Below are 22,398 nucleotides of genomic sequence, written 5' to 3' on the forward strand. Positions count from 1 at the left end.
CCAATTTTAATGCGGATACCATGAACGCATTCATTATGATTCCTGTATGTACATGTAGAAAAAAAAAGTTTCCAAGCACACAAACAAAAGTGTTCCTACAGTAAAGTTACAATGTATGAAGACCTTTATGATCGCGTCACCTACCTGTGGGGCACTAGCTCTTCTTCTTTTATATCCGCAGACACTACCTCTGTGGTACCACGGCCAGCTGCGGAAGTCTCCGCTCTATCAGAAGCAACGGGCATGCCATCATCTACAGCTCGGGCGCCTTCAGTCGGAAAGCTCAGCTGCATGCTGTTCCAGTACCACTGGCTCCTGGCAACATGTCTTCTTTGCAGCTGGTTTTTGTGACTAACATGCAGCAGGCATCGTCAGATAAGTTGTTTCTTCTGTTAGAAAATTTTATACTACAGCTGCGATGCCTCCAGCCAGCAGTAAAACTATATAGCTTGCGTATCCAGCAGCACTGGAATCTGTGTGGAATTGAGCCTTCTTTTGGCAGTATGTTTGTGTAACTAACATATGTCGCAAACATCATAGAGAGCAGTTGTATCTACTGTCATATTAAATAACATGCTACACAGGTACCACTATCCAGTCGTGAAGCTTTACAGCCTGTTGTTACGACAGCACTGAGTCGAGACAGGAACACACTTTTCCTTTTTGTTTCTGTGACTAACACACTTGAAAGGCATCATACAGATGAGCTGCTTACTTTTTGTTTTTACTTGCTGGCCTGGACTGCAGTTTAGAGCCAATAGCGGCTTCCATTTCCGTGTGTGACTGATTTGTTGTGGCTGTCTTATTAATGTGCATGCATGTATGTGTAGTTGTACTCATAAGATGGTCCAGCAGTGGAATCAACACTGCTTATAAATATGAGTTTTCAACTGTAGTGCCTCCTAGGCTTCAATGCAATGTTTGTTTTATGTGTGCAGATAATCCAGTTGAGCCACCACTACCGGCTCAGGAAGGTGCTGTTTTGGCAGGTCCCAGTACCGTGCTGCTATCGGCGAACGACCCCTTTGAAACCAGCTTTTCACCAGAGCTAGCTGGGCCAGCAACGCCAGCTCAAGAAAGGGACACGACACATGCAGTGCCAACTGCTGCTGAATCGGACGCTTCAGAAGCTCAAGCTGGCATTGACAAACGATTGAGACCAGCGCGAGGCCGCATAGCAGCAATAGAGCGTGTGCTCGCACCTGAAGGAGCTGCCCGACTGAAGGCACTTCAAAAAGATGACGAGCACGCAGCAGAACTGCATTCTTTAGAGATGCGCTTGCGTCGGCAGCAGCTCCTCCAGCAACGACGTCGCCACAGGATGGATGAAGAACGGAAGCAGGAGCTGCACAAAATTGAAATCCAGTTGCGACAACAGCAGCTGGAGCAGCAAAAGTGGCGCAATGACGTGGAGCGCCAGATGTTGCTTCTTGAATTAGAGGCCAAGAAGCAGCAACTTGCACAAACCAAGCCGGTGGAGTAATAAATATTTTATTGTATTTTTCACACACGTCTATGCTCTAATGTGCAAGAAGTATGACCCAGCTACAGCTGCGGTAAATGGTCGCAGCTACTGGTGCAGATAAGCAATGATATACACAAAACATGAACTAGCACAAAAATATACATATCACGGAAATACTAAAGGAGCATCTAGAGCAGTTATTGTGCTCGAACTTTGATGGCGTTCCTGCTTCTCTTACTTGCACATAATCGGAGTTTGCAAGCTGTACTAATTTATTTGCGATCCAGGTGGAACAAGATGGACATTTGCTTTTATGATGCCTTAGTGAAATGCTCGAGCGATAAGCCGCATTCGGCATTGCGATCCATGTAGTGTGTCTGTTTGACTCGCCACATCAGGCTGCTGCCGCCTCAAGTGTTGTGGGATCACCACAGCTGGAGGTTCTGGGTCCTGCCTCAGGACTGCCAGGTTATGCAGGGCAGCACAGGCTGTCGTAACGACTGCAGAACGCTCCGCCAAGTGTTGAAGCCCCATGTCTAAACATGGGAAGCGACGCTTCCACACACCGAAAGCCCTCTCCACAGTATTCCGGGTGCGGATCTGAGCTGCTTGATACCTGTGCAAAACAGACAATGTTAGTTTGCACTTATGCTAACTACTTGGAGACGAACGTTATACCTTGAAATCATAAGCAGGCCAGTAGTCAAAGTTCCTGCAGCTAATAATTCTATTGTGATGTGGCCTAGTCAGTGCAGCAAAAACAGATTGCAGCAAATATATGAAGGTAATAATACAAAGCCATATTTAGCAAAATTGCATCAGAACTTCTAAATGTATCAAGCTTGCTCTAGCGAAAGCTTTAAACACAAGAAACTGTACGTAATTACACAAGTATCATTGTGAAAGCCACAGGCTGTTTGGTTTATACAGCGGTACTGACCGGCTCTCGGGGCTATTCGGTCGTCCGGAGTCAGCCATTGGGGTCATGAGGAAAGGCATGCATGCGTAGCCAGCATCGCCAAGTAGGAGCCCAGGCACTCGTTTGGTCTCGTAAAGAACGCGTGCACGACTGTTGTCGAAGATTCGACTGTCGTGCACGGATCCTGGCCAGCTAGAGACAACGTCGAAAAATTGCAGCTTCGGCCCTGCAATGACCTAATGAAAAAAATGTTATGCTGTGTTTCTCAGCTGAAGTAAATCTAAGCCACGCGCTTCATACATACATGATATTTTTTTCTGAGCAGAAGTATTCGCGGCTTTTTAAAAATCGCAAGGCCATACACTTTCCTTTCTTCTAGAAAACTAGGTGGGGTGATGAAGTTAGGAAATTTGCAAACGCAAGCAGGCGCAAGCTAGCGCAAGACAGGGGTAATTGAAGATCACAGGGAGAGGCCTTCGTCCTGCAGCGGATATAAATATAGGCTGATGATGGTGATCTTCCCTTTAGGCGATTCAAAGAAATTCAAAGATACAAAGAATCACAATACGTAGAATATTCTCCTAAAATAAAACCATCTAGCACTATTTAATTGGTGCGCCTATCTGAATTTACTCTTCCAAATAACCGCGCAGTGTCAAGAAATGCGCTATGTCGCTACCGGAATATGAAAGGGATTGCAAACAAGTAAACTTATTTCTACCATGATTGATTAGGTTAGCCAGTATACTGTTTATCGAAGGTCATGCATATTAAATTATTTAACATGACTCATTTTAAGAATTATTGCTGCCGTAGTAAAGAAAAAAAAGAGGTATAGCAATTTACCTGTACATTAATGGAGAAGTAACCCTTCCGATTGCGGTAAACTTCACCATTCGGCCCACCCGGCGACTTGATGCGGATGTGGGTGCAGTCTATGCACCCGGTCAACTCGGGAAACTTGGCAATACGGTAGAATTCCACCATCGTCGCACGGAACTCGTTATCGGTGCTCGGAAACTTCACGACGATCGGGAACACGTGCGTAGCAATTAGCCGTGACACACGTTCGATGACGCGGCTCACCGTCGGTTGCGACACGTTCACTAGATCACCCGTCACAACTTGGAATGTGCCGGCTCCATAAAATCGTAGAGCGATAAGAAGTTGGAGCATTGGTGGAAGAGGGTGACCACGGTTGCTGGCGTTCTCTTCAAGTGGAAGGTAGTCCAGCAGCTTCTTCACAGTACACTTCGTGAACCGATAGCGTGCGAGAAATTCGCTGTTGTTAAAGTGTTCCATGGGATTCAGACGGTCCCTCAGCCGCTGTCGCGGTACGTCTGCAATGTCATTGTCGTCCATGACGCCACCAAATAGCTCGTCGACGCGGAGAATGTATTCCACAAACGAAGCGTGGTCCGCCATAACACTCGAGTGAAGGAGCGATTCAAGGTAGCTGCGGGGCTACCTTGAGATTCTCGAGTAAAACGCTCGAGCTTTCCTTCACTCAAGGCGCGTTTCGAGTGGAGGGCGATTTGTGAAATGAAAAGCCGCCCTCAAGGAGCATTTCGAGTGGAGGGTCGAGTCGAGGTGCGTTTGTGAATACGGGGGTAAGCCTAGCTGACCCACATATTAACGTTGCTTGCGCAATAAGTTATGGTGCGCCCTACTACGCGCTAGCGGTCCGCAGCGCTTATTCTCCTGTTAATTGTCTGTTTATTCTGAGGCATCGCGAAGCTGCCAATGGGAATGTTGCGCGCAGAACAGGTACGTCTGAATAAAGTCATCTTGGCACTAACTGCAGCAGCCGCTGTGAACTGCGCATGCTAGGTATAGGCAATATGTGGGGTTTCTATGCGAAAGTTCTTGCATTTACGCATACAAATTTAAACATGATCAGTTCAAACCAGCGCGAGTGTATTTTTTTTCATCCATTCACATTTAATGTCGCAGTGACCATCAGTTCAAGGTTGGCGTTTCACTTAGTCGACTGAAAACTCCCCCCGAGTTTTGATATAAAAATACCAGCCCAGATTGAAACCAGCTCAGAGCTTCCATCGTCATTAGGTCTTTCAAGACTACATTTACCGATCAAACTGAATATGTATATTATTTTTTTTGCATGTTTGTCTTGTTTGTCTTTATACTCCGTTTTCTTAATCCAATTAGAGCCTAATTTTTTGTATTATTTTTTCTCCCTAACACCTAACCTAACAGAAAAGTTTGCGCAGGTCTTTGTGGATAGCATTTTGACTTGGTATAACCACGCTACCCCTTGCAGGACAGTGTCTACTTAGTAAAAGGGTGGAATGGAGGGCATGGTATACGATTATTAGGGAGGAATTACTAGCAAGCATCAAGAATGCAAAAGTGCATGTCGCAAGCACTAGTACACATATGGTTGCAATTAAGATTGCGTTTGATAGACTGGCAGAAAAGTTGGTGGATAGAGGGAATGAGACAAAACACCAGGAAAAATAATTTGTCACTGCTTTCATCATTCCTGTGGCTGGACAGGATGAACGAGCACCAGCACGAATAGTCTGTTCCTTTCGCGTGTAAAAAAATGTAAACGGCACTTAATAAAAAAAAGTCCACAACTTCAGCCGTAGTGCGTACAAAATGTGTTGCGCAGCCAACACTGGCCGAGGAAGTACGGTCATCCAGCAGGATGTCTTCAACAATGTTCATGTAGACATTGGCACAGGCTATATGTATTGTCCACGGTGCACACTTCTAGGTGCTCGTCCACAATTTGCAGAAAGCAAAGTAGCTGAGCTGATGGCACTTCCAAAAATCCCCTAGTCTTTATTTCGGTCAGTGCACTTGGCTTTCGGCAGGTGCTCCTCAGTGTTTGGAGGCAGTCCTTGCAGCTTATTTTAGCAAACTTTCTTGCAATCTAGCCACCAAGGTAGTCCAAAATGCAGTCCTTCGTTGACTCCGGACGATTTATATCTTGCATGCACTCAGCCGGCTCCAGTAGTATATCGTCCAAAAGAACTGCCACGGTATCAATCTGAAACACAAATATCTTGCTGTATCACTCAGTGAATGACATGAGTGTGAAATTTTAAGCACCAGAAAGCATAATAGATCTTCACTGCATTTAAAACGAGACGTGTATGCCCATTAGCATCAAATGGTTAGACAAGCATTATCACATTCCTATACAGTGCACAGCTACTCTGCAAGTTGTTTTGGTGTGTTATTAAAAGGTTTACCTGGTCAGCAATAGGTTCTTCATGCTGAAAGAGATCTTGCATTTTTAAGAGTGGGCGTGGCTCATATTCATTTTAGTCAGCATTATCACTTTTTCGTTTGGATCATTAAGCAAAAAGTAAGCACGTTCATTGCAAATACCGCGCTTCAAGTAAACCTCTAAAACACAGACACTGTCGCGATTTATACAAAAAAAAAAAACACATCAGGAATGGGGGCTTACCGCACTGAATTCGTGGACTTCATGTTTGCCTTCATGATGCACTGGTCTATAATGAGCATCTCGCGGCCCGATAGCTTCTGAATGGTTTTCTGCATGCCACGTTTTTAATTTGCCTGCGCCTCCGCTTTTGCGAGCTTCCGCTGACACGCATGAAGTTGTTGCTTCCCATTGCGAAGTTGGTCCTTCACCCTTTGCAGCTCTGAGGCAAAGCAAACGGCGTGCTCAGTTATGCACTCTGCATCAGCACCGCCAAGGCGATTTACAGTTCGTACTTCATCTGCAAAGAGTGTCCAAGAACAAATATTGTAATGAGAGTGATGTCAGTTTGCCTGCGTAGTGAGCAAGTAGCATACTCCAAAGGTGTGCACCAGACTTACCATGGATTTCTTCTTCTGCTGCATCGCTGACGTCTGCAGTTGCGACGGCCGCAACCTCGGCTTCAGCGCAGTTTGAAGATACCGCTCGCAGCCTTTTTGCAGGTGGGCGCCGTTTCGGTACCAGCATGCGAACGTTTTTTGGGCTTAGAGAAGTACACAGATACGCCTTGGAAAATCCTCGGAATGGCGTCTTCTACCAGTTTGGGTCGATCGCGTGGCAGTGACACAACGTTTCCATTCACTGTACACACGTCCGCAGCAACAATGTCTCCGGCATCAAAATGTTTTTCGCACACGCGAAAGTACTTTGATTCAAACAAGAACCCGACAGACTCTTGACACCTGTCGCGTAGATCCGGGTTGGCTGGTAAACAGAATGGGGAGACTTTTTCGTCGACGCCCTTGTATCCGGAGCGGCAGCCTGGCTCACAACAAATGTTAGGAATCACTGCTATGGTGAATTACGAAGTGTCGATGTCACTACATGGAGAGACACGTTCAGACGAAAAAAAAATGTCACAGTTTCGCCCTAAGGGCGAAGCAATGAATGCGATAGCAACACAGCAATGTCATACGAAGTAAGGTGAGCGGCCTTGGTAGCAATATGAATTGTAGTAAACATGAGCTGATTAAGTAAGCAGGTGTGCTGCGACGTAAGTAGACCGACATGAAGAGAGACTCGATGACCACGAGAAGGCGCGTGTGAAACGGTGGTGTTGATGAGAAGCGCTTACCGTGGGCAGCGGGTGCGAAGGGACACACCTGTAGTGCTGCACTGCCGATCTGGGCAGCATTGCATGTGTAGCGTGCGTTGGAAAATGTGGCCCGACTATTACTAACTGAATGAACAAGCGTGGTGTGAGCGCGCACAAACAAACATGAATAGATCACACTGAATGACTGCAGCCAACGACTGTCAAAACGCTGGCAGCGAGCCCAAGGTACGTGCGGTCTATCGCTTCAACGGAAACTGAGCGGCGAATGCACGGCGCATAAAGGTCAGAGCCGTGTGGAGATAAGAGACGGTGCGGTCGAACGAACGACGAGCGCGGTTGTTGGCAGCGTAGAAGTGCGCCCCCCCCCCCCCCGCTCCCTCCGGCGCTGGCTTCCCGCTTCCTTGCTTGCGCGTGGGAGAGATAAGAGACTGTGCGGACGAGCGACGAGCGCGGTAGTTGGCAGAGAAGTGCCCCCCCCCCCCCTGCTCCCTCCGGCGCTGGCTTTCCGCTTCCTTGCTTGCGCGTGGAAAATTGAGTGCGTTCGCTCTGCGTGATAGTGCGCCTCCCCGCACGCTTTCGCTGGGGCATACGGCGCGCGGCGAATATTTTATCTATACGGAACCTCACGGCGACGGCGACGCCGACGGCAGAAATCCGGTTGAAGTGTCCATATAATTGCTATCGCAATAAAACAAACACGCACAACAGCACGCCGCGCCGACACTCCGCTTTCCGGCGGCAGCGGCCGCCTTCCCCGTCGCCCTTCTAGCGACGCCAGCGCCGCGGCGCCGCGACTGCGGGCGCTATATGAAGCTCTCCCATAGCTTTACGCGGGAGTTTCATGACCAGGAGAAAAGTATTGAAGGACCCTGGTAACACGCTTCCCCATAGAATAAAGAACCAACTTTAGAGAAGGGAAACTGTAGCTTCCACAGTGGTACGAAAATAAGAAGCGGCAGCGCATGGAACTTACTTAGGCATAAGACAGATGGCGCTGCTCAAACAGGAAGCGGAAATGTAGTTTTTTTTTAGCAAAATTCAATATGGCCGCTTTTTACCGGTCGCGTATGCTGGTACGCGCCGCGCTCGCCCGGATGGCGTTGCGGCCGCCTCATTGCCTTGGCTGCCGCGTAGTTTTCGCGTTCTAATTGCCAGGAGACCAAAGAGCCTCTACTGACGCCCATAAAAACAAGCCACAAGTGAGTGAACGGAACGTGCGACTTTATTGGCAGAAGACAAGCAGTGCACCTTCTCGTACAAGAGCAGAAATAAAAATTGCATGTCGAGATGCGCTGGAATCATTAACGCGAGCTCGTAAACGGCTCACTTTCGTCGTCGCACATGGCGGTCTGGTAACGAGCGACAACAAGCAGTGCAAGCAGATTGGACAGTGTCCCACCTGTTTGCACCGACAGTCGCCGTTGAACATGAGCAACTATCATTGCGATCTTCATGTTTCATTGCGACCTTCATGTTTGGATGAGGAAGAATTATCCCTAGCAAGAGTGGGGAATGAAAAAGCTTGCATTTATAGAAAAAAATGTATACTCGGCATAAATGGAATTTGACATGACCAGGAAGCTGATTAAGGAAGGGCAAACTGATGGAACTCTTTTGGCCAGCGTCGTCCGTGCTTGTTGAATGGTTGCAGGTGCATCTCAACATGAAGAATTTCTAGAAAGTCTTTGTTGAGGTACCTGGATGACTCGGCCAATATCCGCGCTGGTGGAATGATGGCTGAGGCTCTTTTCAGTCTTGACAAAGTCCTCCGTAGACTGGATATCTCATCCAAATACTTCTGCATCCGCTTCTTTGTTTGTGGTGTAAAATCCTTGTAAATTCGGCTCCAGCCCCTTCCTGTCAGGGTAGATGGGGGCTCCTGTGATGAGGACCATGGTGTGCTTGGTGCAGATTCTGTTGGGGCAGAACAGTAACACATGAGATGCCAAACTCATGTAACACAGTAACACAGATTAGTAACACAGTAACACAGATCACACAGTAACACAGTAACACAGTAACACAGATTAGCCAAACTCATGTAGGGCTTTCTTTTATGTTTGAACCAATTATGCTGAACCGTAAATGTGGAAAGGCATTCATATCATCTGCTACAAACAAATGACATGTATCTCAAGACTAGTGAGCCAATACAGTATATATCAAGCATATTTATTTCCGAACTCGGTGTTGTAGTAACAGCCAAAGTCCACACAATGGCCTTGTTGTAGCAGGAAGTAGCTTGTCTTTGGTGTATATGGAGTGCTGATTTTCACTGGTGCCATGCTCTTTACTGCATGTCTGGAACAGAAATTTTGATTGCATCAGAAATTGAAAAAGCACAATTTTGCAATATGAAATGCAAGAAGGTGTGACATTTATATTGTAATGGTTTTAGACTGCAGAACACATGGAACTGTACACTTTGTTCTACGGTGCTTAAGCAACATGTTAATTAAATGAATATTGCTTCCTGCCTAACTACAATGCGTGTCAACAGCTTAAGTATTATTACGATCACAAATGAGAGCATTTGTGCTCTCATTTATACACCAGAAGTTATCACGCTGCTGGTTCCACAAGCAAATGCAGGACAAACATGAAGCTGCATTCCTGCTGCATTCCTTTTCTGCACGAACGCGATGCACCACAAATAAATGCCCCAAGGTAAATCAAACGGAACAGAAAGAACACTTGCAACCAACAAGTACGAAATATGGGGAAATGATCTTGCGTTTAATACTTGAAATTCAGTACTTTCACTTCAATTTACCAAAGGGTTATCCGGCTTTGTGGACGAAAGCAGTTGCCGGCGGAATCGAATATATATATATATATATATATATATATATATATATATATATATTGTCACGTAGTAGTGACGGTAGAGAAAACAGTCACAAAACTGTGTATGACGAAACTGGTTGTTTATTGGGCGAACCTGTGCCCACAAAAGCAAGCTACACTCAAAGCACAACGATAGCGGCGAACACAGTCGGCGATCGTCGAAAATCTGATCAGCGGCAAAACGCGTCGGCTTTTATACCTGACTCATCGAAGGTTCCAGAATAATCCCTGGTACGCGCGTGTCTTCCAGAAAGTTCTAGACAATTCGCGTCGCTCATACAATCAGATAACATAGGCGTCGGTGAAAACAGGCAACGGAAAGAAGCATCGATAACGTTCTAGAAACTTCCGATACAGGCGCGTCCTGCGCCGAGCGATTACGTTTAACATTTGTAAGCCGGTGGAAAGCGGCCATCGGCGAAAGATAAACATGTATACGTGTCAATACCCTCCCCTTAAAAAGCATCGTCCCGATGCTACAAACAAACGCGAAAGCGAAAACAAAATGACGCGTAATAAAGAAAGAAAATAAAGTAACAAAGTACCTATAAGCTCGTCAGCGGGCGTAGAAAGGCTTAAGACGCAACACGTGGATGACTTCAGGTCGTGCCCGGCGCCGCTGTGATTGCGAAATGCCGTCCGGCACGACCTCATAGTCCAGTGCGCCAATACGTCGGATTATCTTATATGGTCCGAAATAGCGACGGCAACAGTTTCTCGCTAAGTCCTCGTCGGCGTATCGGAGTCCAGACCCAAACACGGTCGCCGGGCTGGTACTCGACGTAGCGTCGTCGTAGATTGTAGTGTCGGCTGTCGGTCCTCTGCTGGTTCTTGATGCGCAGGCGGGCGAGCTGTCGACCTTCTTCGGCACGCTGCAAATAAGTGGCAACGTCGAGATTTTCTTCGTCAGCGACGTCTGGTAGCATGGCGTCAAGCGTCGTTGCCGGGTTCCTTCCGTAGACCAGGTTGAACGGCGCCATGTGCGTCGTTTCTTGCACGGCCGTGTTGTATGCGAAGGTCACGTACGGAAGGATGGCATCCCACGTCTTGTGTTCGACGTCGACGTACATTGCCAGCATGTCGGCGATGGTCTTATTTAGGCGCTCGGTGAGACCATTCGTCTGCGGGTGGTAGGCGGTGGTCCGGCGATGGCTTGTCTGGCTGTATCTCAGGATGGCTTGAGTTAGGTCTGCCGTAAAGGCCGTGCCTCTGTCGGTGATGAGGACTTCTGGAGCACCATGACGCAGGAGAATGTTCTCAACGAAGAATCGGGCTACCTCGGCGGCACTGCCTTTGGGCAAGGCTTTTGTTTCGGCGTAGCGGGTGAGGTAGTCCGTAGCGACGACGATCCATTTATTTCCGGACGTCGACGTCGGAAAAGGCCCCAGTAAGTCCATCCCGATCTGCTGGAACGGTCGGCGAGGTGGCTCGATTGGCTGTAGAAGTCCGGCTGGCCTTGTCGGCGGTGTTTTGCGTCGCTGACAGTCTCGGCATGTCCTTACGTAATGGGCGACGTCGGCAGAGAGGCGAGGCCAGTAGTATTTTTCTTGTATCCTCGCGAGAGTGCGTGAAAAACCGAGATGTCCAGCCGTTGGGTCGTCATGGAGAGCTTGCAGAACCTCTGGACGCAATGCTGAGGGTACCACGAGGAGGTAGTTGGCTCGGAGAGGCGAGAAGTTCTTCTTTAGGAGAATGTCGTTTTGCAAGAAAAACGACGCCAATCCTCGCCTGAACACCTTCGGCACAATGACGGTCTTGCCTTCCAGGTAGTCTACAAGGCTCCTTAGTTCCGGGTCGGCTCGCTGTTGTTCGGCGAATTCGTCGGCACTGATTGGTCCCAAGAAAGTGTCGTCATCCTGGTCGTCCTGTGGCGGCGGTTCGACGGGGGCGCGAGACAAGCAGTCGGCGTCAGAGTGCTTTCGCCCGGACTTGTAAACGACGGTGATGTCGAATTCTTGAAGTCTCAGACTCCATCGTGCGAGGCGACCTGAAGGATCCTTCAAGTTAGCTAGCCAACACAAGGCGTGGTGGTCGCTCACAACTTTAAAGGGCCTGCCATAGAGGTAGGGGCGAAACTTTGATGTAGCCCAGATGATGGCGAGGCACTCCTTTTCTGTTGTGGAATAATTTGCTTCCGCCTTCGATAGCGACCGGCTAGCGTAACTTACAACCCTTTCTAGTCCATCAGTCCTCTGCACAAGCACGGCGCCGAGTCCTACGCTGCTTGCGTCGGTGTGGACTTCGGTAACGGCGTTTTCGTCGAAATGCGCAAGTATTGGCGGCGATTGCAGGCGTCGCTTCAGTTCTTCAAATGCTTCGAGTTGCGGCGTCTCCCACTTGAACTCGACGTCGGCCTTCGTGAGATACGTCAGTGGCTCTGCGATCCGTGAAAAATCCTTGACGAAGCGCCTGTAATAGGCGCACAGTCCCAGAAATCTACGCACTGCCTTCTTGTCAGCGGGCAGAGGAAAGTTGGAGATGGCCGCAGTTTTCTGAGGGTCGGGGCGCACTCCAGACTTGTTGATGACGTGGCCCAAAAACAAGAGCTCCTCATATGCGAAGCGGCACTTTTCTGGCTTTAACGTGAGTCCGGAGGTTTTGATTGCTTGAAGAACTGTTTCAAGGCGCCGCAGGTGTTCTTCGAAGCTTGAAGCAAACACAACGACGTCGTCCAAATAGACGAGGCAAGTCTGCCACTTCAAGCCTGCCAGTACTGTATCCATGACGCGTTGGAAAGTCGCAGGTGCCGAGCAAAGACCAAAGGGCATGACCTTGAACTCGAACAGTCCGTCTGGTGTTATAAAGGCCGTCTTCTCCCGGTCCCTCTCGTCGACTTCGACTTGCCAGTAGCCGGTTTTGAGGTCCATCGACGAAAAATACTTTGCGTTGTATAGTCGATCCAAGGCGTCGTCAATCCGTGGGAGGGGGTATACGTCCTTCTTCGTGACCTTGTTGAGGCGACGATAATCGACGCAGAAACGTAGGGTTCCATCCTTCTTCTTCACTAACACCACGGGGGACGCCCACGGACTCTTGGACGGCTGGATGATGTCGTCGCGTAGCATTTCGTCGACTTGTTGCCTTATGGCCTCACGTTCGCGTGCCGAAACTCGGTACGGGCTCTGACGCAGTGGGCGGACATTTTCGTCGGTTATGATTCGGTGCTTGGCGACAGGGGTTTGTCGAACTTTTGACGACGACGAGAAGCAATCCTTGTATTGCAGGAGCAGAGCTTTTAGTTGTTCTTTCTTATGCCTGGGAAGGTTCTGATTAACGTTGAAAGTTGCTTCAGGTATTATAGTCGTCGTTGCGGGTGCACTGGAATCCGTGAAGGCGAAAGCACTGCTGGCTTGTACTATTTCGTCGATGTAGGCAACCGTGGTGCCTTTGTTAATGTGCTTGTATTCGGGGCTGAAGTTCGTGAGCATCACCGTTGCTTTCCCTGCACGTAGCTCAGCTATGCCTCTAGCGACGCAAATTTCACGGTACAGCAGTAAGTGATGATCGCCCTCGATGACGCCCTCCATGTCTGCAGGCACTTCCGTACCGACGGAAATCATTACGCTGGAGTGAGGCGGAACGGTGACTTGTTCTTCAAGCACATTCAAGGCATGGTAACTGATGCATGTATCCGGCGGTATCGCTTTGTGTGTTGAAAGCGTTATCGACTTGGACCTTAAGTCGATGACTGCACCATGTTGGTGTAGAAAGTCCATGCCTAGGATGACGTCCCTGGAGCAGTGCTGCAGGATTACGAAGCTCGCCGGGTAAGTGCGGTTGTTTACCGTGACTCGCGCTGTGCAGATTCCAGCCGGCGTTATTAGGTGACCTCCCGCTGTCCGTATATCGGGTCCTTGCCAGGCCGTTTTCACCTTCTTTAACTTGGCGGCGAACGCGCCACTGAAAACTGAATAGTCGGCGCCAGTGTCGACGAGAGCGGTGACGTTATGACCATCGATGAGCACGTCTAGATCGGTAGACCGGCGTCTGGCGTTGCGGTTAATTCGTGGCGTCGGATCACGGCTGCGTCGGCTTGCTCTGCTGCTGCTACGTCGCGTCGGAAGGTCTTCGTTCGGCGGCGATGTGTTGTCAAGGCTGTTGCTAGGCGGCGTGCTGATATCTCGTCGTGATGATTCGCGAATCGTCGTCGTCGTCGGCGGCGGCGGAGGATCTTCGGCATTGCGTCGTACAGCAACCGCACCTCCATCGGTTGCTGCTTTTAGTTTCCCGGGTATGGGCTGGGAGATCGGCCCCGGGTTGGGCCGGCATACAGGCGGCGATGCGGCGAGATGTAGCGGCCTGGTGACGGCGAGCGTGAGGGCCGTCGTGGTTGCCACTGGGCTCCGGCAAGGTAGTCGGCGATGTCACGTGGTCGCTCGCCAAGCTGTGGACGTGGCGCGTTGACGGCGAACCCTCGTAGGCCCATCTCGCGGTATGGGCATCGGCGGTAGACATGGCCGGCTTCCCCGCAGTGATAGCAGAGCGGGCGGTGGTCGGGGGCGCGCCAAATGTCCGTCTTCCGCTGGGAGCTGCGCTGGGCGACGGGCGGGCGTGCTGGCGGCGGCGGCGGTGGACGACGGAACTGCGGCGTTACGGGGCCCTGGCGCGAGCGCGGAGGGGGGCCTTGACGACGGGCGACGGCGGCGTAGGTCATCGCTTGCGGCTGTGGTTGAGGCGATACCGGAACTTCTGGCACTTCTAGTGATCGCTGAACCTCTTCTTTAACTATGTCAGCGATTGAAGTCACCTGAGGATGCGATCTTGGGAATAATTTCTGTAGTTCTTCCCGTACAACCGCTCTGATCGTCTCGTGCAGGTCGTCGGCGCCTAGAGCTTGAGCTTCGGCGTAGTTTGTCAGTGCACGGCGGTTGTATTGCCTGGCTCGCATTTCAAGGGTCTTCTCGATGGTTGTGGCCTCGGAAACAAATTCTGCCACAGTCTTGGGCGGGTTGCGCATCAATCCAGTGAATAGATGCTCTTTGACGCCCCGCATCAAGAACCGAACTTTCTTTTCCTCTGACATATCGGGGTCGGCGTGGCGGAAGAGGCGAGTCATCTCCTCCGTGAAGATTGCGATGTTCTCGTTCGGCAATTGCACTCTGGTTTCTAATAAAACTTCGGCCCTTTCTTTTCGCACGACATTCGTGAAAGTCCTCATGAAGTTCTCACGAAATAGGTCCCACGTCACCAGGGTGGTCTCTCTGTTCTCAAACCAGGTCCGAGCAGCATCATCTAATGAAAAATACACATGGCGCAGCTTGTCGTCGTCGCTCCATTTGTTGAACGTCGCGGTCCTCTCGTATGTCTCCAGCCAGGTTTCAGGGTCTTCAGCCGATGATCCACGAAAAGTCGGTGGCTCCCGAGGTTGCTGCAGCAGGATGGGGGACGCTGGTGCTGCCATTTTGGTCGTTGACTTGGCCTTGATTGCAGTGGTCTTTTCGGGAAGAAGTCCGAACTCCGGCACAAGTCCTTGCTGCCTACGGCTAGCTCGCTGGTCCTTGGCGACGTTGGTCTCGTTCTCCGGTTTCGGGCTTGGGTCGCGGCTTTGCGGGGGCGTTCGGTGCATGAACGAACTAGCACCTCCACCAGATGTCACGTAGTAGTGACGGTAGAGAAAACAGTCACAAAACTGTGTATGACGAAACTGGTTGTTTATTGGGCGAACCTGTGCCCACAAAAGCAAGCTACACTCAAAGCACAACGATAGCGGCGAACACAGTCGGCGATCGTCGAAAATCTGATCAGCGGCAAAACGCGTCGGCTTTTATACCTGACTCATCGAAGGTTCCAGAATAATCCCTGGTACGCGCGTGTCTTCCAGAAAGTTCTAGACAATTCGCGTCGCTCATACAATCAGATAACATAGGCGTCGGTGAAAACAGGCAACGGAAAGAAGCATCGATAACGTTCTAGAAACTTCCGATACAGGCGCGTCCTGCGCCGAGCGATTACGTTTAACATTTGTAAGCCGGTGGAAAGCGGCCATCGGCGAAAGATAAACATGTATACGTGTCAATATATATATTGATAAGGCTACTCAGTCGCCTACGGCCACAGATACAACCAGATAAAAAATGTGATGGGCGTTCCGATATCGCTGTCTTTTTTTCGTCATTGTGTTTGCATAACGATGGCCGCGCAACTAAACATCATTTCGGAAACAGCAACGGAGGGTCCTGACTGCCCATATGTAATGCAGGATCTAGTTCGTTAACTTGTCTCCGCCTGTAAGTTAATGAGACGAATATTACATAACGATTCAAGAAGCAGCGATGTTAAACGACTTACCGGTATTGCCGTCCTCAGTCGCAGCACAATCCGGCTCCCTTTTCGATGCAGACTTGTTCCGCATGGCTCACGACCGAAACCTAGCTTTCGGGCTTACATTTCTCGCAAACCCGTCACTTCACCCCAAGTTAAATAACGCGAGGTGTCGAAGCGCGATAAACTGGTTTTAGCACAAAATAAGCAACCAGCATAAGTGTACGAACCAATGAATCCGTGCTTGCCGTGTTCGTGAATAATAGAGAGTTTTAGAATAGGGGCCCCAAAAGTTTGGGGCCCCAAAGAGCTTTGCGGGTGTTAGCGTTGGGGCATGCAAGAGTGAAGAGTTTTAGAATGGGCTTTGCGTTTGCGAATAGCGTCTTGCGTTTGCAGCGCCACTACGGTGTCAAAGAAAAACTATTATAAATATTAAAATAAACTATACCATTTTATGATAGGAAGAGTAATTTTGACTTTCGTGGTTTTGCGTTTAATTACAATTGAGAGGTTATTCTATTAGCAGCAAGCGATTTCTTGCGCCTAAGTTTGAGTAACCAACTTGACGTGCCTTCACCAGCCAAGCTAATCCAGGTTAGGCCTACGAGCAATGAAATCGACAATCGAATTCGGAATCAGCGGCATCTAATGAATCAATCTTCATTACACACGTTAGTTGAGAGAAAGCGATAATCGCAGTCACTTCTCCTAGCTTACGAACTTCACGCGTTACCAAGAATCAAGCCGAGTTTGGTAATCGGAGAGTCGTCGCTTCGATGGGTGCCGCCATGTTTGTTGACGCAAAGCTTTTGGGGCTGCTTTTGGGGCTCCCGCTAAATCGGTGAAATAGCGTGCCCAACGCAAAACCCAAACGCAGTTAGCGTCTCGCGCATGCGCAGTGGTGTCGACGCTATTTCTTTGGGGCCCCAAAACGTTTGGGGCCCCTATTCTAAAACTCCCTAATACCGGTAAAAATTTTAAATCCAGGCCAGAGGTCACGTGGGAGATCGGTGATGATGAACGTTATTTTGCGTTTATAATGGCAAAAAAGAAGCAGTTGGTACTCAACAGTACAATCTCTAATTAAGAATAATAATTTTGTACTTTATGTCAAGTAATAAAAACGCTTTGATGAGCGCGGGAGGAAGTTTGTAGGTTAAAATTGCGCTTATTACGGCGCCTCTAGCTGGAGCTACTGAACTCACTTAGGCATATTTTCGAGGGGCTGTACTATGCTTGTTTTGTTAGCAGCGATTTTTTCGCCCTCTGGCCATTTGGTGAACTCGCGAGTTTCCTTGGCCGGCTTCCCGACGATGCGGCCAGCGCGCACCGCCGTAGCAGTTGACGCGGTTCAAGATAACGCGCATCGTCCGTCTGCGCCTGCGCGAGCTGCTTCCGGCACCCGACTCCAGCGCTCGCCGCATCGCGATGCAATGCGCTCCGAGATTTCCCCTAAGTGTGAAACAGACTGTACCCTCGCAGCGTCGGCGGGGAGTGCACACGCGCCAAGTGTGATTAAGCAAGGAGAAAGGGCGCGCAATAGACGTTTTCACGAGGGCGCTTCCGACGGTCTGGCGTGGAGAGTATGTAAAAGTACTGAGAGTTGGCCGAGTTGGTAGCTATTCATCTTGAAACTGCAGCGCGCACACAAGAAACGAGGAGAATAAGGCGAAGGTGACAGTGTTCGGTGCTTGCCTTGGGGAGCTTTCCTTCCATGTTTCCGTTTATTTTTGTCACGAATGACTTACGCTCGTGAATAATGACATATATACTCATCAAAAGGCCAGCACTGTGCACTTCATGGGTGCACAAACAACCAGCGGAAAATAACGATTTTGGGGACTAGCAACACAGCACTCCGCGAGGCTACTGCCGATGTGGTATATGTTGACGCTTCACCGGTTTCGTGCATCACCTGAGGACTTGGCATTTCAGTCTAATGGGAACCAATGCACACATCAGTAAAATAATTCCTTTTGGCAAACCCTTCTCGGCATATTTCCCAATAGGTTGCGAGAATTGTCAGCTCTTCGATGCAATATTTTCTCGTATATAGTGGCAGAGGCTACATTTGTTATTCTTTCAAACACGAGTTCATTCCACTGCCTATAATACGGGGGTCAGACGGTGCACTTTCGATCCTGATCGAGCCCAATATGGATCAAATTTCTCGGGCGCGATTGGCTTCTTTGCTCAATCTGCGGAACGGAGCCAATTGTGGTCGAACATTTCGATCCAGATTGGGCTCGATCGCGATCAAAAGTGGCCGGGTGACACCGGTATAAGACAAATTGAAGCATTCTGCAAGAGAACTAGTCGGTAAATACACTTCGCAACGATCTGGAAAAATCGTGCCGTATGGAACATGTATGCAGCCCCTGTGTCCGCGAAAACATTGTCTCTGTGTTCACACGCTCCCTGCTCGGCCCGCACATAAAGGTAATTTCTAAATCTAGCACCTGGGCTGTATCAGTTCGCCGCAGGTACCGCGCAGCTCGAGCGCTATGCTTCCGCTTTGACATTTGGTTAGAAGCACCCTGCGCTGCACCAGATTCAATAAATTTTGCATGACTGAACTGTTGAGTTGCGTTGGAAGCGTATGGACTAACCGTCGTATATCTACCAACCGCTGACACGCGTCGGCTGGCCGCCAGCGCATTGGCGGACAGCTACGTACGCGCCTGCTTTCGCTAAATGAGGTAACCTTCAACCGCGAAACGTGATGGTGATCAGATTCAATAGACGACTACAGTCACATGTGCCCAGCAATAACAATAAAAAAATATATATCACATTCGAGAGCAGCAAAGAGCAGGGTAAGAAATGCAGCTCCACTAACGTGAAACCTGGGAAAGTGCGAAGCAGTGATGCGCCGGTGCTGGAGTAGCGCTATATACAGCCCGGACGTGATCAGGCGCGACGGACGCCCACAGCTCGGGCCCCTAAAGTGCTTCGCACTTAAGCGCGCGACGGATGCCGACGTCGACAGCCCGGACGTCATCACGCGCAACGGACGCCGACAGCCCGGGCCCTAAAGTGTTTCGCACTTAAAATACCGCTGATTAGCACGCCAAGTCTCGACGAAGCAGACGCGACTGCGGCCGCTACCGCCGACGAAACGCCACATACGTCGTAGAGTGGCTGGGCTTTCTATTGCCATTGCACTTCACGCTGAGCGCTCACGCGAGCACCTGAAACATGTGTCAAGGTGTTTATTGACAGGATTGAGAGGTCGAACTCGGTGCGGCAGTCAGAACCCTGCGAGCCGTCAGGACAAGCCCCGTGCGTAAAAGCACTGGTGATGCGCCTGACTGACCGGCACTACTTCGTCGTATTTCATACACCGGAGATGCACCTGGCTAACCGGCACTTCTTCTTCGTTACACATATAACAGGTCAAGCAGCACAAGACAAGCGAAGCGGGAGAAAACAATCGAAATAATGCTCGGCGAAGATCACACAACTGAAGTGCGGCCAGCCTGCTCTCGCAAGGCCCACAGTCCAAAATGGTGGCATAGCATGTTCTGACGCTAGACGTCGCCCGTGTGGGGCAATGGCGCTACTCAAACGTCGGTTTGTGAAAATGTCAATAGGTGACCCGTAAAAGAGCGAGGGATTCTGGGATGCGCCGTCTGCTCGCTGTTTCCGGTTCGAGGAAGCGCAGCCGCCGCCATCACTTCACCGTTGATGCCTACTGTTGCGCTTGCAGTCCGGCTTTGAAACACTCCAAGCTTACCCGGTTGCAGGCGCCTAGCAAAACCATGGTCGGCGGTTCACCCGTTGGCTGCTCAAATTCAAGCGCTAACTCATTTAACTACTGCCTTGCAGCGTCCCTTGCTGAGTCAGCTATGCACAAGCATCAGAGGTATGGCTGCCACTTTCAAAACTGAACCATCAGTGAACAAAAAGAAAATGAACGTATGCCAGTGGCACTTAATTATCAAGCGGCAATGAGCTGTGTAAGGGCCGACACGGAATGATTCCCCAAGATAATTTTTTCTCTAACATTGACTCAAGCAACAATAACTATTTCAGTACTCGCATGCACGTATAGAGGTATTATGAAACATGCTTTTACGGCGCAAACTTAAGCGGGATGCAGCGAGATACATACATAATACTCTTAACCAACTAGCCCACCTTAGTTCCTTGAACACAGATAGAGATAATGCGCAGCCGTAATCTGTCGGCGATACGGCCATTTCCGCATCTTGTTGACAAAAAAGCGAAAACTTCTAACTACGTACCACTTCAAATGAACCTCGAGTTTCGACCAAAAAGTGCCGTTGACCGCGCACAGTTTTCAAGCATTTTCAGAACTTCATTTTCTAATTACGCTAGCTGCGCCGTTACTGACGGTATCGACTGGAGTGACGATCACAGGGCAGTATTTACCAGCTGCTATAGCCATCGCCTCAGTACCCGATTTTATAAGTAATGCTTCTATACGCATGATAAATTATCGGATAAATATAGCTTTTTCATCCGTCTGACTGACCCGTAGGCGAGCAGTCAGTGACGGTGCGTCAAAGCAACAGCAAATGTCGTAGAGCTATAGACCTGACAGAAGCACAAAAGGCTACCGAAACGAAAAACAGAGTTCGTTTATGAGTAAAAGCGTGTCCTTGCCTTTCTTGGCTCGTCATCGTCGCGCCCAGAGTGAACTGAAACCTAGAAATCAGCTGCATGAATGGTACGACATTGTTGGTCGACAAAGCGAACGGAAAGCTTCGCACGACTGACAGTTGAAACCGCGTAGAAAAACACGGCCGCCGGGCATGCCGCCCCGTCGTCCGTCGAACCGGAAGCTGCTAGCAGACGGTGCGCCTTACAATTCCCAGCGATTGCTCGTTTTACGGGTCACCTATTGGCTGCGCGGTTGGTGACGTCGTTCCTCTCTCGCAGCGGTGCGCGCGCGCGTCATTCTCTCCGACATCGCAATCGTACAGCCACGTTCTCCCGAGGAGCAGCTTGCGTACGAAGAATGGCGCGGCGAACAGCGCCGGTAGTCCGCCCGCTGCCGCCGTGCCGCCAACGCCAAACGTGTCAATGTCCTCATCGCTCGCCATAAAGGGGCGCGTAAAGTTACACATCTGCGCAACACAGTTCAGAAACACTTTAAAATACCCGCGTGATAAACCTGAAGATAAACACCGCGGCCGCCCCTTTTCAGCTTCGCAGGTCAACCATCTCCATGGGATGTAAGGGCCGAACATATTGTAGGTGCGAAGCAGCTTATGCGCTCGGGCTGTCAGCGTCTCATGTCGTCGTCGTCAGGCCAATGGCACGTACAGATTAGCGGCGAAACTAGGGTGCCTCGATGCCGACGGCGGCGCTGGCATCGAGGCACCCTAGGCAAAACTAGAGTTACTGTATATGCTCCCTACGGGAGCAGAGATGCGCGTAGGTCCGCCACCTTGCCTTGCAAGCAACCAAAACTATGTGGCGAAGCCGAATTCCGTTTTTGCAGGCGAGATGCCTACCGTGTCGTCGGTCGACCGTGGGCGCTTTTCCATCGCGTGTGGGCCGCTTTTCCGTCTAATCGCAAACAAAGCGCATGGGAACAGCTCACTATATAAAATAGTGAAGAAGAAAAAAGGCGCTGGTAATTTTTAACGCGCGGCGTGAGATACAGCGCGAGAATTATTAGTTGTTTTTTGGACTTGTGCGTTCACCTGTGCACCTTCTCGGAACTTTTCGCTTTCCGAGCGATTGGTGCAGTTGGGAGCAGAGCACCCGGTCAATAGAGAGGTTTAGCTTGTCTGGTAATCCGGTAAACGCAGGCGGACCGGGCTTTGGGGCGTGTTGGCGGAACCGTAAACGTGAGCGGCCTGTATGGTGCTACCACCTGGTGGCGCAGAGCGTAAACAGACAAAAACAGCTAATGTTGCCGTCATCATCATCACCATCAGCCTATATTTATGTCCACTGCAGGACGAAGGCCTCTCCCTGCGATCTCCAATTACCCCTGTCTTGCGCTAGCGTATTCCAACTTGCGCCTGCGAATTTCCTAACCTCATCATCCCACCTGACTTTCTGCCGTCCTCGACTGCGCTTCCCTTCTCTTGGTATCCATTCTGTAACCCTAATGGTCCACCGGTTATCCATCCTACGCATTACATGGCCTGCCCAGCTCCATTTCTTCCGCTTAATGTCAACTAGAATATCGTCATGTTGCAGTATCGTATGTTGCAGTAACCAAGGGTATTTCACATCGCTGCTGGCGTAAGTTTTCGCCAGCAACACGATGACGCCACTGCCGAAAATTTGCACCAGCAGCGAAGTAAAAATCACTTGGTTACTGCAATATTAGCTGTATTTGTCTGTTTGAGCTCCGCGCCACCAAGTGGTAGCACCATACAGGCCGCCCA

At 49.8% G+C, this 22,398-nt stretch overlaps 1 protein-coding gene and 1 pseudogene across 1 annotated transcript; one reads left to right on the forward strand and one right to left on the reverse strand.

Annotated features, from left to right (window-relative positions):
• Positions 1-22,398, forward strand: part of LOC125944207 (testis-specific serine/threonine-protein kinase 3-like) — a 260,227-nt pseudogene that overhangs the window by 136,615 nt on the left and 101,214 nt on the right.
• Positions 1,487-3,984, reverse strand: LOC119445398 (putative nuclease HARBI1). Its single transcript, XM_037709699.2, has 3 exons — positions 3,231-3,984; positions 2,406-2,620; positions 1,487-2,081 (listed from the first exon to the last, which is right to left on the reverse strand). Exons 1-3 carry the CDS (start codon positions 3,807-3,809, stop codon positions 1,787-1,789), a joined length of 1,089 nt encoding a protein of 362 aa, XP_037565627.2. The 5' UTR covers positions 3,810-3,984; the 3' UTR covers positions 1,487-1,786.

This window comes from Dermacentor silvarum, chromosome 3 (assembly GCF_013339745.2).
Source record: "Dermacentor silvarum isolate Dsil-2018 chromosome 3, BIME_Dsil_1.4, whole genome shotgun sequence".
NCBI lineage: Eukaryota > Metazoa > Arthropoda > Arachnida > Ixodida > Ixodidae > Dermacentor > Dermacentor silvarum.